This window comes from Notechis scutatus, chromosome 6 (assembly GCF_049901735.1).
Source record: "Notechis scutatus isolate UNSWTSFEM ecotype Mainland chromosome 6, rNotScu1.2, whole genome shotgun sequence".
In the NCBI taxonomy this organism is placed as follows: Eukaryota; Metazoa; Chordata; class Lepidosauria; order Squamata; family Elapidae; genus Notechis; species Notechis scutatus.
The window spans coordinates 22,474,717-22,497,570 of NC_142014.1; the positions used below are offsets into that span (position 1 = coordinate 22,474,717).

Here is a 22,854-nt window from a genome sequence, read left to right on the forward strand (position 1 = left end):
CTTATCAAACTCAGGGCTTTGTTCATCAGTGTTGCTAAACTCCTGACTCATTGGAGTCTTAGCTGGCTTACAAAGCTCCATCTTGTAATCTTTTAGCAATTTGCTTATCTTATCTTCCTGAGATATCTTAAAACCTTTCCGTGTTTTCTTTATATTCAAACCGAGATACTTCTTTATCTCCCTAATTGCTTGATCTTTATTCTCTTTCCTAATGATGTTATTATTTTATTTGCTTCATCATTAGTTTCAGTAATCAAAGCAATATCATCTGTGAATAGTAATAATAATGATACTTTCCCATTTGTCTCCCTCTTAAACAGACATGGATCGGCTAAACCAGCTTTAAATCCTATATTGTCTAGTTCCTTTACAATATACTGGTTCCATTCATAGCCTGATTGTTTAAGACCATAGAGGCTTTTCTTTAACAACCAACAATCATTATTATCCTTATTTTCACTTTTAATACCAACAGGTTTTTCATATAAATAATATGTTTTAATGGGGCGTGCAAGTAAGCAGTTTCCACATCTAAATGGTTAACTATATAGTTTTTACTAGCTGCCCACACTAAAGCTGCCCTCAAGGTTGCTGCCTTAAGACTAGGTGCAAACACCTCATCATAGTCATTAGCATTCTGCCTAAAACCTTGGGCTACTAACCTTGCCTTATGGATTAAATTACCATCTTTATCTATTTTTACCTTAAATATCCATTTGCAGCCAATGGATTTCTTTCCTACAGGTAATTTGGCATTCTCATACACCTTCATATCACTTAATGAATTCAGTTCCTTATTCATTGCTGCATACCAACTTTCTTTTTCCTTAGTAGGATACTTTTTAATTTCTTCAACAGAATTAGGAACTTGATTAATCTGACACACTGTGTTAGCCTGGTACCTATCAGGCGGTCTAGATACACGTGTAGTTCTTCTGGGAATTACAGGGCTTACAGGAGGACTTTGTTGAACTACTACCTGTTCATCTTCCTCATCCTGTTCAGCTATTGAATCTGTTTCTTCCTTTATGGGCACTATTTCATCCTGTATTTGTCTCTTTACTTTATTTTTAAAGTTACAGGGATAACTAATGGGATTTCTATAGGATTCAATAATTACATCTTTATTGGCATCCTGTTCTAATTTCTCCCATCCTTCATGTTCTAGAAATTGGGCACTAGCACTACATAACACTTTAGATGTGCCTTTCTCCCAAAATCTATATGCCCTATGGTTTGCCTGATAACCAACGAAGAAAAATCTTTTAGCTCTATGTTGCCCTTTTTTTCTGAGTTGTGCAGGAATATGCACCCATGCTGGTGCACCAAATGTGTGCAGGTAACTTAGGTCAGGTTTCCTGCCATGCCATCTGGTAAATGGTATTTCACCTGTTGTTGTATTAACAACGTTGTTCAATATGTTATTAGCACACATTGTAGCCTCCCCACAAAGAATCAGGTAACCCAGAATCATTTAACATTGTTCTAACCATTGCCTGTAGTGTTTGGCCTCTTCTTTCAATAAAAGCGTTATGTTCTGGCCTGTATGGAGCAGACTTCTTATGCTCTATTCCAGCTACCTTAAGTCTGTTCTGGAATTTGTTATTAATAAATTCCGTACCATTATCTGTCACCAGGGTTATCAGTTGCCGTTTAGACTTTCTTTCAGCAAACCTAAGCCAATTGAAAAAATGTTGATATGTTTCAGTTTTGCTTTTCATTAAATAGCAAAACCCATATCTAGAATAATGGTCCATAATGCTCAGTATATATCTAGCACCCCCATACTGGGTTTCTTTGGACCTATTATGTCTGCAAATACTACTTCTAAAGGTTCTTTTGTTTTGAAACCATTTAGCCTATTTGCAGGCAATACCTTGCTCTTATCTTCACAGCAAACATTACAACGCAAATATTTATCACAAGGTTTTAACCTTATTCCTTCAGATAACTCAACTGTACGTTTTAGCATTTTAAAATTTACATGCCCCAAACGCCTATGCAATAAATGGATACATTCATCATGAGGCTTTATATTATTAAATACAGTTTGAGCCTCCCCTTTCTTACTATTATCTAAGACATATAATGTTCCATTTAAAGCTGCAGTTACCCTTTTGTTATCTTTTTCAATTATGCAATTATTATCCTTAAAAGTAATTACATAACCTAATTTATCTAATACCCTTACTGAAAGCAAATTAAACTTTAGTTGCGGTACATACAACATTTTTATATCCTGGTTTATGTACGGACAACGTGCAAAACCTTGACCTTTCGCTTTCAGGTTCCAGCCGTTTGCAAGTGATATATGTTGAGAACTTATAGACATTTTTATAAATTTTGTCTTATCTCTTGTGATGCATTGGGATGCGCCACTGTCAACAACCCATAAATTATTCTTCACATCAGAGTTGCTAAACGTGGCTAGTTCAAATGCTTTCTTTGGCTTTTTTACATTCTGGCTTTTTCTCTTTTTGCAGAATCTTGCCAAATGTCCTCTGCCTCCACAATTAAAACACTTTTTAATTGTGTATGCTGTTGAAGATAAATTCTCTTCTTCCAGGTGCTTTACTTTGCTTTGCTGGTTTCTTTCAAGCTTTGAAGATAATTTCTCTTCTTTCTTATCTTCTCTCAGCTCGTCACGCTCACGCCTTCTTCTGGCTTCTTCTAGTAGCCTGCCTGTAATCTCGGTTAATGAGAGGCTTTCTTTTGGCAATACCTCTAACGAAGTCACATAGTCATCATAGCTTTGATCTAATGAAGATAATATTATATAGACTTGTTGCAGTTCATTAAATATAAGCTCTTTTTCTTGCAAATCTTGAAAAATGCTCTTCATACAGTTTAAATGAACTAACATATCTCCATTCCTCTGAAGATGCGTTGAAAAAGCTTCCGTGTAAGATTTATATGTGCTCCTACACTGTCCCAACATAAATCTTCCTGAGGTTCTCCCAGCAGTTTGCAGCATTTTCTTCTCCACGAATATGGACAAGCTGCTGATCACAGAGAGTCAGTCCTATGATGCATAAAGCCTGCTCATTCTTCAGTTTAAAGTCTTGTAACTTTTCTTTATCATCATCATTAGCAGGATCCCAGCTACTCACATCTGGTGGGTTTGCTATAATGTCCCACAAACCTTCTCTGCGTAGAAGTAAACTACATTTCATTGACCATGAAACATAGTTTGTTCCATCCAGCCTGGATATCATGGACAGTTGTGACAAATTTACTTGTGCCATTGCTCTTCAGATATTTTGACTATTTTAAACTAATTAAAACAGTTTGTTTTTACAGTAATGTGCAACTCACACCAACTCTCTCTGCTATATCCTGGTTAGTTAGACTATGCTGCTGGGCCCATAACCAATGTTAGGGTTTGGGGATTAATCCTAGAAGAGTATTGCAGCAGTAGTCAAGCCAGGAAGCCAAACGAGAGTGGAAGGGCCCCAGAGTATACACACACTGAACACAAACACTGTTTGTAGTTTAAATAGTTTTTAATCCAGTTAGAGTTTAAAGCATTGTCATTCAGTCCATTAAGTCATTCACAGTATTTCCATCCAGTAAGACTCACTAGTATAGTCCAAGTTAAGAGTCCTTGCAATATCTTTATCAGCCGATAAAGATATCTTCTCCTCCTCCGGTTTCACTCTCCAGAGAAACAAACGCTGGATATTCAGTAGAATTACGCAGTAATCAGCAAACAGTAGCAAACAATAACAGTTCAGTCACAGGCACTCACAGTCAGTAATCACAGTTAGTCGCAGCAGCACACAGTTAGTCGCAGCAGCACACAGTTACAGTCGCAGCAGCACACAGTTACAGCCGCAGCAAGCTTTCCAGCTTCTAATGCTTCCTTATATTGTAACTTCTAACCGCACCCTTAATCGGCTAATTGCCTGCTGCATTGTGTAAAGTGATAAGCACTTAAACCATGATATCTAAGTTTTATATATTTATTCACCCAAACCATATTTGGTATCAATGTTATACCTAACAACACACACAAAGGGTCTTCTGTCCTGTTGCATTCTTGGAAGATGTTTTCCCACAAGTTTGCAACCCTTTGGATTTCCAAGTGGTCTCTTATTTAAGGAGTAATCTAGTCCAGCTTTGTTTAGCTTTTGAGATCATCCAAGGTTAACTATGTGATGCTAGTTAACTGGGGAATAAGATAAACTTTAGATTCCTGTTACTCGTAGACCACAATCATTTTTATCCCAATTAAAATATCCAAGTATTGTTTCATATCTAAATATTTTTTACTGAATATTTCTACTGAAACACTCTTGAACATACTATGATCTAAAAAAATCATATACAAAATAAGGTGAGGTGCATACCCTCAAAATCCTATTTTCTGAGCCATTTTATACATATATGACAATTTTTACTGGGTACACCATCATTCCAGGCGTAAATTTCCTGCTCCCTAGAGATGCAGAGAAGTGGTTTTCTCAATGACCTCACCTAGAAGTCTTAATGGATCCTGAAAGTGAAAAGGAGTTTGTAGCTTTCCATAAACCAAAAACCAGAGCGATGGAACAGCAGCTTCTCAGAATCATTGTTTAGGAATGATCTAGCAAAAGGAACCAAAGCAATGCTCATCATGTCACCGCAATTAAAAATGTTAATTATTGCTGCTGTTGTTGCTGTTTCTCCACTCACAGGGGTCGTTCGACAAGTGAAACCCATCATTGGACCTTTCTATGCCACCCTGAAGTTGGAGATGAACTACGTTGTCGGAGGGGTTGTCTCACACCGTAATGTTGTCAACGTGCACATCTTTGTTTCAGAATATTGGTTCTGATGGTCTATTTAATGAAGAGAAGAGAGCGTCAAAGTGAAACTCCACCACATATTACCGTGGAATCTCTGGTCACGAATGCTTCTGACCATGACCAAATCGGGTTCCGACCAAAATATTCACAACTTTTTTGAATCTGGTCACAAACAAATACTCGGGTGGCGATCAAACATGGCCGCGGCCAATTTCCCCTTCTGCACTGATATCCCCTTCCATGCCATTTTTTTTTGTAAGTGCATGCTCAGTTAGTCTCGGTTCTGGTCACGACCAAATCAGGTTGCGACTGAAGTTACAGAACAAATTACGGTCGTGACCAGAGGTTCTACTGTATCTGGAAGCTCTGTATTCATGGTTGTGGGGGGAAGATGTGGAGAAAAAGGACCGTGTAGCCTTCTTTTCCAAGGATGTAATCTGGTTTCTAGCTTAACTGCAGGACAAATAGCAAACTATCTAAAATAGAAGTAGGATGTCAATGCCTGTAAATTCACAGTAGTTAATATTGTGTTGTATATACAGTATGGTTTTTTTTTTGCATCTGGTGGCTTGAACCTCTCAGTGAGTTTTAATCTCAGCTATTTTGTTAAGTGCTTGAGACTGGATTTTGCAGATCTGAGTCTTGCTGTCTTTGATGCTTCCACCTCCTTGAACGTTTTACCTGGCTATGATTTCTTTTTTAAATTGTAGAAATTTTTTAACAATCATCTTGTCATCTGGAGTCAAAACTAACTCCAGCTAATGGGGTTTCTTCTTACCGGCATTGGGCCCACTAATTCCAATTACCAACAGTAGTAAGTCCAGGGGATTGTTTAGTAATATTTCAGGCCCTTGTTTTACCTGGCTGTGTATTTTGGTTTCTTTTAAATTTGAGAGTGTCATTAAAGGGACATTGGACAACAAGGGATGAGAATGGTGAAAAACTGAGCCTTTTAGTGCCCAGGATCTTCAGCATACAATACAAAAAGTATAGTATCTTTCTAATGCTGCAGTCAGACTGAAGTATGTATCTCAATTCAAGAAGATTGTGGCTTGTTGGTGGTATTAATATTACCAGCCAGGAGGTTTGCTCCTCAAAGAGGACACAGAATCTTCAGCTCACATAAGGGACTCCTTTGGTTTTCTTTAAAAATTAATCTCCCTTGAAATTTTAGGTGTGGAACATGCTTTGTTGAAAGTACTGGAAGCCCACACGTATATATGACTTCCTTCTTTTCTGCAATAAAACAACTTATCTTACTATTTCTGCTGTCAGCTGATTAATGAATGCAGATTTGAGTATTAAGAGTAGAAATTTATTGCCGCACCTGTGTGAAGTATGGCAGCTGTATATGTGAGATGCCAAAGAATTTTTAGATTGATATTGAGACCCCAGATACATAAATACAATTTCTCGTAAATTAAAAAGGTAAGAGGGCTCTTTGGGGGCTTTAAACATCCATGGATGATCAACTTAATCAAATGATTCTTGTCAATATACAGAAGCAGAAAGCTTTCACAAATGGGAAATGAGTAATTTTAGAGGAATGGCTAAGTAGTGTGAATATGGGAAGTGCAGACATTTCTTAATCTGTCTGGGTCAATTTTGCTGTCAGGTTATGGCCTTAAGTCAAGAAACAGATGGTAGGAGAATGGTTGATGTTCAAGAAAACATGAAAAAAAAAATAATATAAACATGGAGTCCCTTTTATTTAAAAAAATTTTTTTTATTTTTTTATTAATAGAAATAGAAAGAGCAGTATGTTCAAAATCCATATAAACAGTCTGTCTGGTTACAATTCTTTTGAGTAATATTCATCGTAGCAATAACAATAGTGTTCTCTAATAATAATGTTATAATAACAGTGCTTTTTCCTCATAATATTGATACATATTAATTATTAGTACTAATCAAAATTAATTAAAATTAATAAGTTACAGTGATCAACCCTAATATTAAAATTAATCTTTCTCTTGTAGTTTTTAAGGTTCTAACTCCTGTTTCTCTCATTTAACCATTGATAAAACAGATCCCATACCTCAAAATATTCAGTGTTTTCTTTAATTTCAAATGTTAATTTATTCATTTCTGCACATAAATTTTTTGTTATTATCTTCTGTGGGGATCTCCTCGCCCAATAGTGCAAACACTATTCTGGCCAGATATGGAGTCCCTTTTAATTCACCCAGTTCCTAATGAAGCAGTAGGCTTCTTCAGGTTGACCACATATCTGTTGGCCAAGCTTTTCGAGAAGTTTAAGTCTCTTGACTTACCTCTATCCCAATGGTATATTATTTTTTGAAGGGTGAGGAAATGTCTCAGCTAAAAGTTCATGCTCTTTCTCACTAATAGTCCCTGAAGTTTCCTAGAAAAGGGGCTAGAACAACTCCATCACAAGGCTTCCAGTTCAAGGCCATAATTGTTGAAATGCCTATCAACACACAAGTTTTACACGTATTTAACTTTTTTTCATGATAATATGCCATTTTGATTGCAACGTTAAAAAAAATAATCTGCAGCATTTTCTTTTAAAGTAGTTTATGACCTTTCCTAACTAGAAGAAATAGGAGATATCTAGATTAGTATTTCTCAACTTTGACAACTTGAACATCTGTGGATTTCAGCTCTTTCAGAATTCTCCAGCCTACTGGCTAGGGAATTCTGGGAGTGAAATTGCTGCATTTTTAAGTAGACTGATCTAGAAGAGAGTCTTAGAGGCATTCAGGGGATCATTATTCTGTGGATTTTCACCAGTGAAATCGTGTTCCGGAAGAAATGAACCCAATCTAAAAATCTATACAGGGCAAATTATAATCTTACCTTCTTTACCCGTGAAACAGTTTGGTTTGGAAGGATGCTGAAACTAGAAAACACATTTTTAACAGATTGAACTTGGAAAGCCTTTTCTGCAAATCCAAACCAAGTTGAACTTCTATATCAGGGGTCTTCAAACTTAGCAGTTTTAAGACTGGTGGACTTCAACTCCCAGAATTTCCCAGGCAGCATGGGTTTTGCCAAGTTTGTAGACCCCTGTTCTAGATCCTTCTGACCCTCTGAAATAATAATGCATAACCTTTCTGCTTTTCAATTTTAAACAATTTCTGTCATTTAAAATGTAAATTTCTGTAATTGTCTGGGAATTCTAGGAGGGTTTATCCCAATACCTCTAGAGAACGTTAGTCTGGGGAAAGCCAGTTTACAGGGAAAGGTCTCTTTATGGAGGAAAATCTCTTCTCACTTATTCCATTAGGTTTTCTAACTTGCAAATTACATGCTTGCTTATTTATTTTAATATGTACATCTGCTTGACTTAGAAAGCATTTGACTGAGGATAGGAACATTATTACATCTTGAGGTTACTCATAATCAAGTTACAACCATTTCCCCCCCTTTCTTCTTTGCTAGATTAAATAGGAAAAATACATTGAAAATAATACATTCCTAGAAAATAAATATAGTTTTAATATATTATTTTACATTTGCCAACAGCTTTGCCTTGATGTTCTAAGAATAGTGGCCGATTGAAAGTTTCCTGAGCTCTGCCTTCATAGAACTGTATGCCAAAAAAAATGATTTTTTTTTTAAAAAACACATGCCTACAAGAAGAAAATATTGATATGCATCAAGGCCATGTTTGATTTAAAATAATTATACACTCCAATAAATTACACAATCAAAGAAGGGTATTTATAGTTGTTACCAATGGGATGCCCATGAACTTGGACTTACTCTTTTGGGCATATTATCTGTACTTTCTTTTTGGTTCATACCATACTCCAGCTTCAATGGCTGAGTTGATCAGTAAGAAGGATTGATGGCAGCAGAGCCTGGCCTACAGGACTCACCTTAAGGTTGATTTGACATATGCATTAGTTACTCAAATCTTAATTAAAGACATAAGCCAGCATAATGCATCCAGTTTTGGTCACCATGATGTAAAAAAGATGTTGAGACTCCAGAAAGAGTGCAGAGAAGAGCAATAAAGATGATTAGGGGACTGGAGGCTAAAACATATAAAGAAGGGTTTCTGGAGCTGGGTATGTCTAGTTTGATGAAAAGAAGGATTAGGGGAGACATGATAGCAGTGTTCCAATATCTCAGGGGCTGCCACAAAGAAGAGGGAGTCAAGCTATTCTCCAAAGCACCTGAGGGCAGGACAAGAAGCAATGGATGGAAACTAATCAAGGAGAGAAGCAACCTAGAACTAAGGAGAAATTTCCTGACAGTTAGAACAATTAATCAGTGGAACAATTTGCCTCCAGAAGTTGTGAATGCTCCAACACTGGAAGTAGATTGAATAACCATTTGTCTGAAGTAGTGTAGGATTTCCTGCCTAAGCAGGGGGTTGGACTAGAAGACCTCCAATGTCCCTTCCAACTCTGTTTATTCTATTCTATTCTATTCTATTCTATTCTATTCTATTCTATTCTATTCTATTCTATTCTATTCTATTCTATTCCATTCCATTCCATTCCATTCCATTCCATTCCATTCCATTCCACGCCACGCCACGCCCCCCACTCCACTCCACTCCACTCCACTCCACTCCACTCCACTCTACTCTACTCTACTCTACTCTACTCTACTCTATGGAAGGTGGGATACAAACAATAATTTTTAAAATTATGCAAAATTTAAAAAACATAAAAATACATTTTAAAAAGCTAATATATGTAAAACAATAATCTATAAAAATCTATAGGTGAGTAAAACAGATAAATAGCAGAAAACATAATTAAAGCTAGTTTGAGACACAAATCATCTTCTGATGGACGTCAGGAAGGATATTTCAAAGATTGTAACACTGTTTATTTATAGAGATAATGGTTGTCCAATAAAAGTCACTTTTATCCCTATGTTTAATGATGAGGCATATTCCACATGAATCCCAAAGCTGGACAGATAAGGTATTGCCAACATGAGTACATCATTCCTTCCACTGTCCCATTCCTGACCTCAGAATTGGTAAGAAAAACCACCTATCCACAAATGAGGAGTAACTTCAAATTATACCCTGCAACTGAAGTGCTTTGCCAAAATTTGGAACAGATTTTGTAATAATAACAAAAAGGCATCAGTATAATGGATAACATCCTCAATTCCTTAAATGTACTTCAGGTTTTGAAAATGTGTAATAAATAATGTGTTCAAATAAGATTTAACCAGAAAATACTAGATATCTTCATTGTGGGCAGTTACTTCTACAACATATTTAGAAATTAGAGTGGAATTTGGCTTTTCAGTGTGACATGCAAGCTCTTCAACTGAAAAATTAAATCTGAATTCTGATGAACACTAATCCATCCATAACTGCAACAGATCTTGCCCTTGTCTAGGGGAAAAGAGAAAATCTGTTTCAAAGTCATCTGATTAGAAAAATTGCTTTCCAGCTGGGTTCTTTAGCTAGAAATATTTTTTCCACATATACATCCTTAACTACTTAAATGAAATCCAAGTACAATGGCTTTCATATGGCCATTATGAAGTTTACAAATCATACCGGCTTTGTGGATCCAAATACTACCTCTATTTGTATTATTAACACTACAATTTTTGTGCTATAGCTTTTCCCTGATCTGCCTACAATGACTTAATATATAATTTGGCAACACATGTAATAACACAAAACCTGCAGATCACTATAAATACATATAATGCAGACTTTCCTGCAGGAAAAAAGAAAGTTGATGGCAGTTACAGCTATGCAGCTGAAGTCCTGGCCTTTTTTTTAACGTATTAATTATCTTAACTGGGCTTTCAAAACATTTATTCATAACTTAAAATAGAAAAATAATTTTCCATCATATTGTGAGAATATGTTAAAAATCATACAGCCTTTTGTTCTCTCTCTTTTTTTTACAAGGTTGTTCTATGGGAATTGAAGGTTTTGTTAGTTAAGGAATAACTAATGAGTAGCCTTGGCCAAAAGCAACAAATTTTTGCTTCTTTTTTTTCCTGGTATGTTTTAGTGGTGTCATTAGCTAATGAGTATCTTATTTTGACAAGAACAGCCAGTGAAGCAGAATAGGGTGGGAAAACTTACAACATGGAGATCTGATGCTTATGGAAGAGTTTAGGTAGGAGGAATAAGAAAACTCAAGGATGCAGGCTATGGATCAGCCGTACTGAGGTTTCTTTCTTTCTTTTTTTGTCAATGTTTTTTTTTTTTTTGCAAATTATTCTCTAAGACATTTTACAGAGGACAGACGGCTGCTAAATTCTTTGTTAGTGAGGCTTGGAGGCCACACTCATGCTTGAAAATATCCCTGAGGAAACTCCTTGGCAACGAGAGGTTGAAGAATCTGAAGTGTAGGATGGCAAACAGCCTGAAGATACTTTTATCTAAGCCAAACACACAACGATGGTGATTTTAGTTCCTGTCTGCTCACATGTGCTCACAAAGGAGAACAAAGGCAGAATTATACTTCAAAATATAAGCAAGTACCCCATTCGTATCAATGTTGACCGCAAGAATGTAGGGACAGCAATGCAAATTCTTCCTGTTTCATTTTCAGCAATCTTCATTCAGCAAGGAAAAGCGTTCCTGGAATGATCTCCCTTTTGAGAAAACAAAACATGTCAGAGGCTAGCAAATAGGAATAAAAAGAAAGACCGTGATACAATCTGGGAACTTAAAAAAAAAATTAAGAAAGAAACCAGGGACAACCATGTTGATCTTGCCAAATGATTTGGAGATGAGTTCACAAAAATGCAAATGCACCCACAAACTGGGGTGCCAATGGTGCACTTCAGAGGGGATATTCAGCAGGTTCTGACCTGTTCTGGAGAACTGGTAGCGGAAATTTTGAGTAGTTTGGAGAACTGGCAAATACCACCTCTGACTGGCCCCACCCCTATCTACTCTCTGCCTCCCATTGAGTCCCAGCTGATCGGCTGGGTCTTCTTTGGTTGCCCTGCACAGGAGAACGGAGCTGGAAAGCAGGTTAGTGGGGTGGGGAGAGAATGGGATTTTACAGCATCCTTCCCCTGGAATGGGGTGGGAATGGAGATTTTACAGTATCCTTCCCCTGCCACACCCACCAAGTCACGCCACATCCACCAAGTCACGCCCACAGAACCGATAGTAAAAAAATTTGAATCCCACCACTGGTGCACTTGAAGCGCCACATATTTCTTATGTATGCTGCACCACTTCAATCACATTTGTGGTGGCCTCCATCTTGATTATGTTCTGTGGACACCTCTGAATACAACCAGGACAGAGGTGGTATTCAGCAGGTTCTGACCAGTTCTGGAGAGCTGGTAGTGTAAATTTTGAGTAATTTGGAGAACCGGCAAATACCGCCTCTGACTGGCCCCGCCCCCATCTATTCTCTGCCTCCCACTGAGTCCCAGCTGATCGGCTGGGTCTTCTTTTGTTGCCCTGCACAGGAGAATGGAGCTGGAAAGCAGGTTAGTGGGGTGGGGAGGGAATGGAGATTTTACAGTATCCTTCCCCACCAAGCCATGCCCACAGAACCGGTAGTAATTTTTTTTGAATCCCACTACTGAACCAGGACATACAAAGACCATGTCAGGTGATGGGTTATTTGAATCAACCTCACAGTATCCCACAGTTAGGATCTCAGAAGAGAAATATGAGCTGAAATGACTCTATCTCCCCTTCATAACAGTTCCTGAATAAAACCCAAGCCTTGCCAGATTTATTACCATTCCACTGGTTAGTCAATAAACAAACAAATAAATCTTGCTACTGGCTCTTATTAAAAAACAGAAATGAGCCAGCTTTGTCACTTGCAAATGTTGACACAAGCTTCATTTCTTTAATTGGTTGAAAAGATGTTATTTGTTTGTCTGCTTGTTTGTTGATATTCCACATAGTTATTATTTTTACAAACAACTCAAGTTAGTGAACATATTCAACAGACCTTCCTCCTCGTATTTCCTCCATAACAACAGTCCTGTGAGGTGGGTTGGGCTGAGAGAGAGAATGACTGGCCAAAGTCACCCAGCTAGCTTTCATGGCTAAGAATTCAACACATCTTGTGTCAAAAGACTGCAAGCTGACTAACAGCTGTCATCATATGAAATACTATAAAAACAGGAAAAGCAATTAAAAAGGGACATCCAATAAACCAGTGTTTTTCAAACTTGGCAACTGTGTGGACTCCCAACTCCCATAATTCCCTCATCAAATTGGCTAAATTATGCCCAGTTTTGCCACTTAAAGCCGGTGTATTCTATCTAAGAATACAACAGTCTGTGCTATAGAGCAGGAATTTATAAAGTTTGAGGTAAAATGTAATGTATAAAATGCCAAATCATTTTTAAAAATGATATAAAAATGCAGTGTAAACAAACAAATGGTTAGGCCGTAAGATCAAAGTCCTAGAAAAACATTGAGAATGTTTTGCCTTTCTGTAAAAGAAAAGCACCCTGTGATGTTCCTTCTAAAACAAACCGCCTTGGGTTTGAAAAATAATATATAATAAAACGTTTGCTCTGACACCACTTGGTATGAAGGGTCATATGGTGCTCAGCTTCTCAGAAACACACGATTGGTCTTTTGATACCTTTCTTCAAGGTATTCCTGGTTTGGAAATACTGCATCAAAAGGACCAAGCCTGTCCAACCACCTTTTCCTTGGTGATTTAGTAACTAATTTTTGAAAATGATAGTTGATCAGCCTTCAAAAATGATGGTTGGATTGTAAAACAATTCCCATCTGGCTGGCTCAGGTGATGGAGAAGAGAAGAAGGAAGAATGGAGCAGTCTAGGGCAGGTCTGTCAAACTTGATTTCATTGAGGGCTGTATCAAGGTTGTGTTTGACCTCAGGGGGGCGGGGTGGGCATGGCCAGCTAGGCATCACTTGTGTTGGGGGCGCCTATGGCAGCCCGAGCGCTCTGCCAGCAAAAACAGGCTCCCAAACTCCATTTTTGGCTACAACAGCCTCCTGCAACCCTCTGCCAGTGAAAATGGAGCTCGGGAGGGCCACCCGCAGCCCTCCCAAGCTCCATTTTTGGCCACAATGGCCTCCTGCAACCCTCTGCCTGTGAAAACAGAGCTCAGGAGGGCCGTGTGTTGCAGCTCCATTTTTTCTGGCAGAGGCACTGCAGGCCAGTCCACTGTTTCCAGGACAGCCCTGCGGATCATATCTAAGCCTTGAATTTGACATCCTTAGTCTAGGGCAGTGGTGGCTAACATTTTTGGGCTCCTGTGCCAAAAATTGTGTGCGCGCTTACATGCTCGTGCTTGCGTGCCAGTGCCCAGAAGGCAATGCATGTCCCCCTATGCATGAGCGCGCAATCCTCCACCTCCCCACCTTCCCCCGCCACCCCCTTACCTGCATTGTGCCTCACAGCTGATTTTCGGCTGGTTTGAGGCCTTTTTCGGCCTCCCAGAGGCTTGAGGAAGGCTTCTGCAGGCTTTTCAGGATGAAAACTAGGCCCGTTTCGTCACTTCCAGTATTTCCGGAAAAGATGGAGAGATTTAACCTGGAAATAAGGAGAAACCTTCTGACCGTGAGAACAATCAATCAATGGAACAGCTTGCCCTCAGAAGTTGTGGGAGAGCCATCAGTTGAGACTTTCAAGAAGAGATTGGACTGCCATTTGTCAGAAATGGTGAAGGGTCTCCCGTTTGGATGGGGGGTTGAACTAGATGACCTATAGGGTCCCTTCCAACTCCGATGATCTGTTATCTGATATCTGAATCCTGCCTTATTTTCCCTGTAAATGCAGTTCATATAGCAATAGCATTTAAATTTATATACTGTTTCACAGTGCTTTACAGCCCTCTCTAAGTGGTTAACAGAGTCACCATATTGCCCCCAACGATCTAGGTCCTCATTTTACCGACCTCAGAAGGATGGAAGGTTGAGTCAACCTTGAGCCGGTCAGGATCGAACTGCTGGCACTCAGCAGAATTAGCCTGCAATACTGCATTCCAACCACTGCCCCACCATGGCTCTTAATATACTTGTGATGATAGGAGTAGCAGACATATATACTGCTTCACAATGCTTTACAGCCCTCTCTAAGCGGTTTAGAGTCAGCATCTTGCCCCCCCAATGATCTGGGTCCTCATTTTACCCACCTCGGAAGGGTGGGAGGTTGAGTCAACCTTGAGCCCGTCAGGATCGAACTGCTGGCAGTGGGCAGTGAGTTAGCCTGCAGTACTGCCGTGCAGTACATAACTTGAAAGTTTTGTTGCCGTACACAAGTAAAAATACATTTGTGAGAAGAGACGTTGATGAAATCAAGAGCCATCCATGGCTTGTGTGTATCAGGAAAGTCAAGATGGTGGCTAGGAACACACAACCCAAATCCCACCCTATAAAAACAGGGAAGGACCTCCGTTTACACTATAATTTCAGCTCCAAGTGCAAAGATCGGGAAATATGCTTCAAATAACCCAATGACATTCCAAACACCAAGCGTTGGATGGTGCTGTTCCAGTGTTTCAGAAACCTTCCGAAAGCAACTGCGTAACATTTCTCCATCAGAGACTGTTTGCAGAGGCGAGAAAAGATCAAAATGGCCCCATTAAAAGACAAGCCAATTCATTACTTCTTCCTTTCCAAACAAACGGGTGGGAGAAAGGGGGGAAAGGGTTCTCATGAGAAACTGTATGCATTTCTTTAACAGAGGGCACTTTAGATCAAGGATAGTCGAAAATCTGTATGATGTACCGGTTTCTAAGGCAACTGTGCATTTTTATGAATACCAGAGCAAACAGATGAATAAACCTCGGGTCAATCATTAATTCATATTATTATTTTTGGAGCTTGGGTAGAGCGATTGAGATACCAAACTTCCTTTTTATTTGGAATTTCAAATGGTATTGTTTGATTTTTAAAGTAAACACTCAACAGTGCTTTTAAAAAAAAACACCCAGCATTGCCTTTCTTCCCCTATTACACTTTTCTTGAAATGGCAAATTACCCATCATGGGATTGTTTTGAGGAGGGGGAGGCTAAGCCACACAAAGTGGTCTCTGATTCTGCAAGGTAAAGAACCAGTGTGTTCAAATTTCGCTAAAACAGACTGAAGGGCCAAGTGTAAAGTCAAAATAAATGGAGCCGGCCTTGCTCAGACTCCATTTTGAGGATCATGCTCTGTTTTGGCCCCATCCTTTAAGAACGATTCAGATAATTTAGGCCAGGCTTGGAGCAGGGAGACCCTGAGATTGGCATAAAATCTTATAAGGAGTCATTGAGAGATGAAGATATGTCTTTCCTCTCAGAGGGGAGCAGACTGAGAACAGTACAGGCAAGTCCTGGACTTGCCACCATCCAGTTAGTGCCCCATTCAAAGTTACAATCATCTTCTTTTAGTGACCCCACAATCCCTTGCAAGGTGGAGTCTGGCCAACCAAATGGAGCTGAATGTTTACTGGCCAGATGCTCTTCCTGTCACCAATGCTGTTCTGACCCAAACCTGGTTCCAAGGAAGCAAACACAAGACAAAGGTAACAGCACAACCTTTTAATGTTTCTTTACGAATCCCATTCCTTCACAGGTAAAAGCCTGCTTCAAACCAATTAGCTCTGATAAGAAAGAGCCTTGCCATGGTTTTGCAAGACTGCCAAGAACACCAGATAAAGTTACTAAGCAATAATTCAAATCAAAGAGTCTTCAAACACCAACACAGATATTCCTAACGTCCACCAGGCTTGAGTGCAAAAACTTCTTTGCTTCCTGCAAAGAACTACAGTTTCTCAGCTAGCTTTTATCTCTTAAGGGAGGGGCCATTTCCTTCCAGCCTTACTCCCGAGTCACCCGTGCTGCTGCAGCTGCTCTTTCCTTTGAGCAGCCCTGCGCGCACACGCGCTGGACACGGGCTCCTCAGGGATCTCTTCATTGCTGCTGCCAGCCTCCACAATCTCCAAAGGCAGCATTCCATTCCCTATTGGTTCTGGCCCCATCCCTGCATCACACATAGGCCCCTCATCTGAGTCCTTGCTCTCCTAGCCCTCAGCCATCCGCACCTGCTGCCAGCGAACCACAACAATACAGCAGATATATTCTCATTGTGCCCAGAGAGAGAAATGGTTGCCTCTACCTGGGATCGAACTCACAGTCTCCTGAAGGTGAGGCGAGAGCTCCACCTCTAGGCCACCGCACCGCTGACCCTTCAAAGTTACAGTGGCACTGGGAAAAAAGTAACCGATCACCAGTCTTTGCATTTATGACTGTCATAGCATCCCCAAGATTATATGATCAAAATTAATGTGCCTGGCAACTGGCAGTTATTTATGATAGTCGTAGCATTTTGTACTCAAGTGGTTGACATTTGCAGCTTTCCCAGCTGGCTTCCTGCATGCAAGGCCAATAGGGGAAGCCGGATTCACTTAATAACTGCAGTGATTTGCCTAAAAAACCATGCCCCCCCCCAAAAAAAGTTTTAAAATTGGAGACAGTTCACTTAAAAAACCATCCTGCTTAGCAACATAAATTCTGAAGGCAGTTGGGATTGTAAGTTAAGGCCCAGGTCAAAGGGCATGACCTGTTCTCCATCAGTCTCTAGATTAGGGGTCTTCAAACTTGGCAGCTTTAAGACTTGTGGACTTCAACTCCCAGAATTCCTCCTCCAGTCATGTTAGCTCAGGAATTCTGGGAGTTGAAGTCCACAAGTCTTAAAGCTGCCAAGTTTGAAGACCCTTGATCTAAATTGCCAGAAATGGGATCAAGGTCTTAAAAAGTAGATTCTGGTTGATTATTCGGATAGCAGCTCAACAAGGTGGCCATTTGTCTGAGGAAGTGGCAATCTTTCCTTTACGTGGATTTCTTCAAACAGAGGTCAGATAGCTGTCCCTCACACATTTTCCAAGTTATATTTCTGCATGAATTTTAATTAATTGATGGCCACAATGGTCTTTTTCAGTGGCCCATTCTGGTTCTGTGGGACCAGTTAGTGAAAAGAGCTTGGAAATACAGCTGTGGCCTATCTTCAAAGGTACTTACAGAAGGTGAGGCTATATTTAATGTATTAGACTTCATTTATTATTTTTGATACACTAATTCATTAAATATTAAAATGAGTTATACCTGATCTTGTATTTGAAAGGAAACATATTTGTACCCATCTCTTGCATATGATTTTACAAAAATTGATCTGTGTTATGGTAATTAATATATAAATATATAATATTAGGAAATTAAACACAGAAGTTACTTCATATAGCTTCAGTGTCCAAATATTTCTGCCCATTGTCTACTATATATTAGGTTGGGATTTTTTTTTACCCTTGTAGAGTTCTGTTTTCCTTTGCTAGTGTTAATTCCTGTTGTACACTCCCCAAAATCACATTGTTTCATTTAGGCCACTTTAAACACACACAACAAAAAGTCTTGTAAAACCTAGCTGTGTAAGAAATTAAAATATTATTTTCTGTTGTACATCTCTCTGTGAGAATGTACGCCGTTGCCAGCTGCTCTTCTGGTTTCAGGTGTGCACATGGGCACTGGCCAGGTGGTCTTTGCGGGTGCCAGAGCACCAGAAAATGGCCCGAAAAATGCCAAAAACCAGGCCATTTTTCAGGCTGCTTTGGGGCCATTTTCAGGCCATTTTTAGGGCCATTTTGGGGCCAAAATTGGCCTGAAAACAGCCTGAAAACAACCTGAAAACACTCCAAAAGAGCCCCCCCAAAATGACTAAAAACAACCAAAAAATGCCCCCCAAACAGGCCAATTTTCAGGCCGTTTTCAGGCCAAAAATGGCCTGAAACTGAAACTGACCAGGCACCAGCCAGTTGGTCTTCAGGTTTCTGGTGGTCTGGCACACGCTCATGCATGTGCATGCATGCATGTTCCGGTTTGGGCACTCGATGCCAGAAAGTTTCGCCATCACTTCCCTATACCATTTCAGACAAATGGTTGTCCAATCTCTTCTTAAAAACTTCCAAGGTTGGAGTATTCACAACTTCTAGAGGCAAATTGTTCCACTGATTAATTGTCCTGTCAGGAAATTTCTTCTTAGTTCTAGGTTGCTTCTCTCCTTGGTTAGTTTCCATCTACATTTAGGGCCTTCTCTTGTCCCAAGAAGAGTACAGGTAGTCTTTGACATAATGAATCTTCCTATCACAGTTGTAATCCATAATAGTCGAAAAATGATTTTAAAATGATTTTATAATTTTTTTTTTGCAAATCTGTGGTTGTTATGCAAACACCATAGTTGTGAAGTCAACCAATGGTTTGTAAAACATGGTTATGTGACCGCAGGCAAATGGCCTTCAATGTAACTGTGTTGCTGAGCACCTGAAATTCGGTCATGAGGTTTGTTATATGTTATATATAGTCGGTTGAAGTTCTCATTCTGGTCCTCTATTGGAGCGGGAAAATACTCTCTCCTGATTGGTTATTTGGCTGATCAGTTTCCTATAAAAGGAGCTGTGTCAGCCAGGGAGTTCAGTTGTCTGCACAGGCACAGTATATAATAAAGAGCTGTTAGAAATCACTCTTGCCTCACCTCCATTCTTTGCCCAGAACACAACAAGATTGTGGTGGGGAGCAAACATCGGAACTTCGAATCTGAGTGGTAAAGTCACTGAGCAACTGGTTGTAAGGACTACCCATATAGCAATAAATTAAGTCAGATATGGATAGGTGGATCTCTCAGCCTAACCCACCTCACAGAGTTGTTGTTATGTGGAAAAAATAAAAATAAAAAAGAGGAGGAAGGAGTGTTATGTATATTTGGCACCTTGAATTGATTATAAAAATAAACATTATAACTGTAACAGTGATACCTATTGTTATCGGGGCACTTGGTACCATGTCCAAGAATTTTACAAAATACATCAAGAAATTGCAGCTTCCTGCAATAACACCAGTGGAATTGCAAAAAACTGCACTACTTGGAACATCGTACATCTTAAGAAAATACTTGGTTGATACCTAGGATGCTAGCAGCAACTCGTATCAACTATTAGCGCCAGTCAGTGATATTTGTGATACATTTTTAAATGTTCCGTTGACTGCATTTCATGTTTAATGAATAAAAGAGATAACAACAACAACAACAACAATAACAACAGACAGTGAGCACTGCCTATGCAAAGAAGGTGAAGAAACAGTGGACCACCTGGTAAGCTGCTGCAAGAAGATTGCAGAAACTGACTACAAGCAGCGGCATGACAAAGTAGCAACAATGGTGTATTGCAAGATCTGTAAGAAATATCATTTGCCTGTAAGCAAGAACTGGTGGGACCATAAAGTAGAAAAAGCCATAGAAAATGGAAAAAGTTGAATTGCTCTGGGACTTCAGAATCCAGACAGACAGGCACCTACCACATAACACCCCGGACTCAGCAGTTGTTGATAAGTAAGACAAAAAAAGTCTGGATAGTGGATGTGGCAGTGCCTGGAGAGAGCAGAAGAGAAGAGAAAGGACTGGAGAAGATAACAAAATACAAAGACCTACAAATCTCCTGCTTGAGCAGGGGACTGGACTAGATGACCTACAAGGTCCCTTCCAACTCTGTTATTCTGTACATGTGTAAATAGAAATAGAACGACTATGGTAAAGTCAAGCAAGGGTAGTACCAATAGTAACAGGCGCCCTGGGTGAAGTCCCAAAATAACTGGAGCACCACTTGAACACCATCATTGGCATTGACAAATTTGCCATCAGTCAATGGCAGAAGGCAGCTTTACTTGGAACAGCTTCCATCCTGCGGTGATATCTGTAACACCATCAAACATCCATGATAAGGACTCGATAGGTAGACAAAAATGCCAAACCCAGTTTGAACATCTGGCTGACTGTGTGATGAATAATGATAATAACAATACACAACTTTATTACGATCATAGACCAGAAACAAGGTAGGATAGAAAACTGAGAAATAAAATAATTAATTCTTTTTAAAAACATACAAAGCTGACGTGCTTCTTGGATCAACCTTGCTCATCTTCTGCTCTTGGCTGAGGAATCGGGGACCACTTTGACAGATCCTTCACTCATCAAGGTAAGTAAGATTTTACTTGAAACCCTAGACAACGCTGAATATTTTTCGGTGCCAGCGGTTAGGGGAGCCAAGGACAACTTATCTTTGCTATTCCTAATGTACTGCTTGGACAACATCATTGCCAACAGAAGAATAGAGCTTTTCATTTTTGCCCTGGTTTGTGATTTCTCTCATTTAAAAACTTTTTGGAGAATATTGAAAATGGATCCAAATAATTCCAAAAGAGAGCTTTGTTAAGTGAGAAATTCAAAATTAGAAAGAGATGCCACGTAGTCCCGGACATTCTTAGACGACCCAATTATCTGGATCACATTTCCCCTAATTTCCTGCAGCTGGAGGTGCACTCCATTGGTTTTATACGTTGCTGTGTATAATATCTTGCTGCAGAATCTGATATGAGAACAGATTTTGCTCCAATTTAGATTCACGCTCCCCCCCCACAAAAAAGGTGGTGATGTGGGAAATTGGCTGTACTAGAGAAAGCATAGGAAGGAGCTATACAAAGCAAATTGCAAGGCTACCATTTGGCAGAAAGGAAGCCCTTCGTCAAACCTGACAGACAGGTAACACAATTGTTGCTGTTCTCACTGGCTTTCATTGCCAAGAACTGAATCCTGTAGGCTAAGCCAAATAGCCCAAGAGGAAGTTCTCAAGCTGCAGGGGAGAAAAAAAAGGCTTTCTTCGGTGGATGGAGGTAATGTACAGAATAACTAGGGTGGGAAAGAGCAGAGGTGGTATTCAGTTGATTCTGCCAGTTCTGGAGAACCGATAGCAGAAATTTTGAGTAGTTTGGAGAACCGGAAAAAACCACCTCTGACTGGCCCCGACCCCATCTATTCTCTGCCTCCCGAATCCCAGCTGATCGGCTGGGTCTTCTTTGGTTGCCCTGCACAGGAGAATGGAGCTGGAAAGCAGGTTAGTGGGGTGTGGAGAGAATGGAATTTTGCAGTATCCTTCCCCCAGGAGAGGGGAGGGAATGGACATTTTACAGTATCCTTTCCCTGCCACAGCCACCAAGCCATGCCATGCTCGCCAAGCCACACCCACAGAACCGGTAGTAAAATGTTTTGAATCCCACCACTGGAGAATAGCCTAAAAACTGTCAAGCTAGTGGGTGTGTCCACTAGCTGAAAGTGCCACCCCTTTTTGATGCTGACTTTTGGAAAGCCCTTGCACTCTCCCCATCTTCAATTCACTGGCACCGGCCTTGAATCTGTGGCTGAAGGAAGGGTAGAGATGGATACATCATTAGGACAGGAAAGCCAGCGAGAACTTGAGGAGGTTGAACAGTCCCAACAGTCTCACCGGGGCCGGGGATGTAGTCCAGACGAACACCCGAACCTTTAACAGAGTTACTGATCCAAAATCATAATTAACAATTCAGTTGACATTAGCCCCAAAGGCAACATGAATGTTGGGCTCACCTGTGGCCATAAGTTGAAGACTACCTGTATTGTGATGCTTCAAAATAATCTCCTGGCCTTGTGATAATGAGCTCTTAAATCTCTTAGAATCATAACAGTTACATGCTGGCAATATTTGTTCTGACCCAGGCTTCATCAAACGTACTTAAACACAAACTTATTTTAAAAGCAAAACCTATTTTATTGCAACGCTGGGAATTACTTTCCTTCCCAGACAGAACAAATTATAAACAGTTCCCCAAGATAAGCACACTCCTTTCAGTCCTGTGGAATGTTGCCAAAAACAGAAGTATCCAATTATAACAGAAACCAACCAAAATACCAGAAAAAAACAACCAGAGTTTCAATGAGGACTCGGAATCTATCGAATGACTTCGCTTCCTGCAAAACTTTTGTCATTGAGGTCTGACTTTTATCCCTTATGGGAGGGGCAATCACCTCACAGCCTTACTCCCGAGTCGCCCCTTTTGTTTCAGCTGCTCTCGCCTTCTAGCAGCTCTGCGCAGATTCACACTGGGAACAGGCTTGCTGCTGCCAGACTCCAAAGGCCCCAGAGGCAGCACCCCACTCCCAGATGGTCCTGGCCTCATCCCTGTATCGGATGCAGGACCCTCGTCCAAGTCCTCTCCAAACCCCCTGACTGGTCCCCTTTCTTCCTCACTGTCCGTCTGCACCAGCTGCCGGCGAATCACAACAATATTTAATGTTGGTT

General features: G+C 40.0%; 1 protein-coding gene across 1 annotated transcript in view; it reads left to right on the plus strand.

The window, feature by feature from the left end:
• FBLN1 (fibulin 1) overlaps nucleotides 1-6,049 on the plus strand; it is a 66,807-nt gene extending 60,758 nt beyond the window's left edge. Inside the window, exon 17 of the mRNA XM_087969518.1 lies at nucleotides 4,677-6,049. Coding sequence (XP_087825644.1) covers nucleotides 4,677-4,816 — 140 coding nt within the window. The 3' untranslated portion in view covers nucleotides 4,817-6,049. The remainder of the gene's footprint in view (nucleotides 1-4,676) is intronic.
• Nucleotides 6,050-22,854: the final 16,805 nt, after the last annotated feature.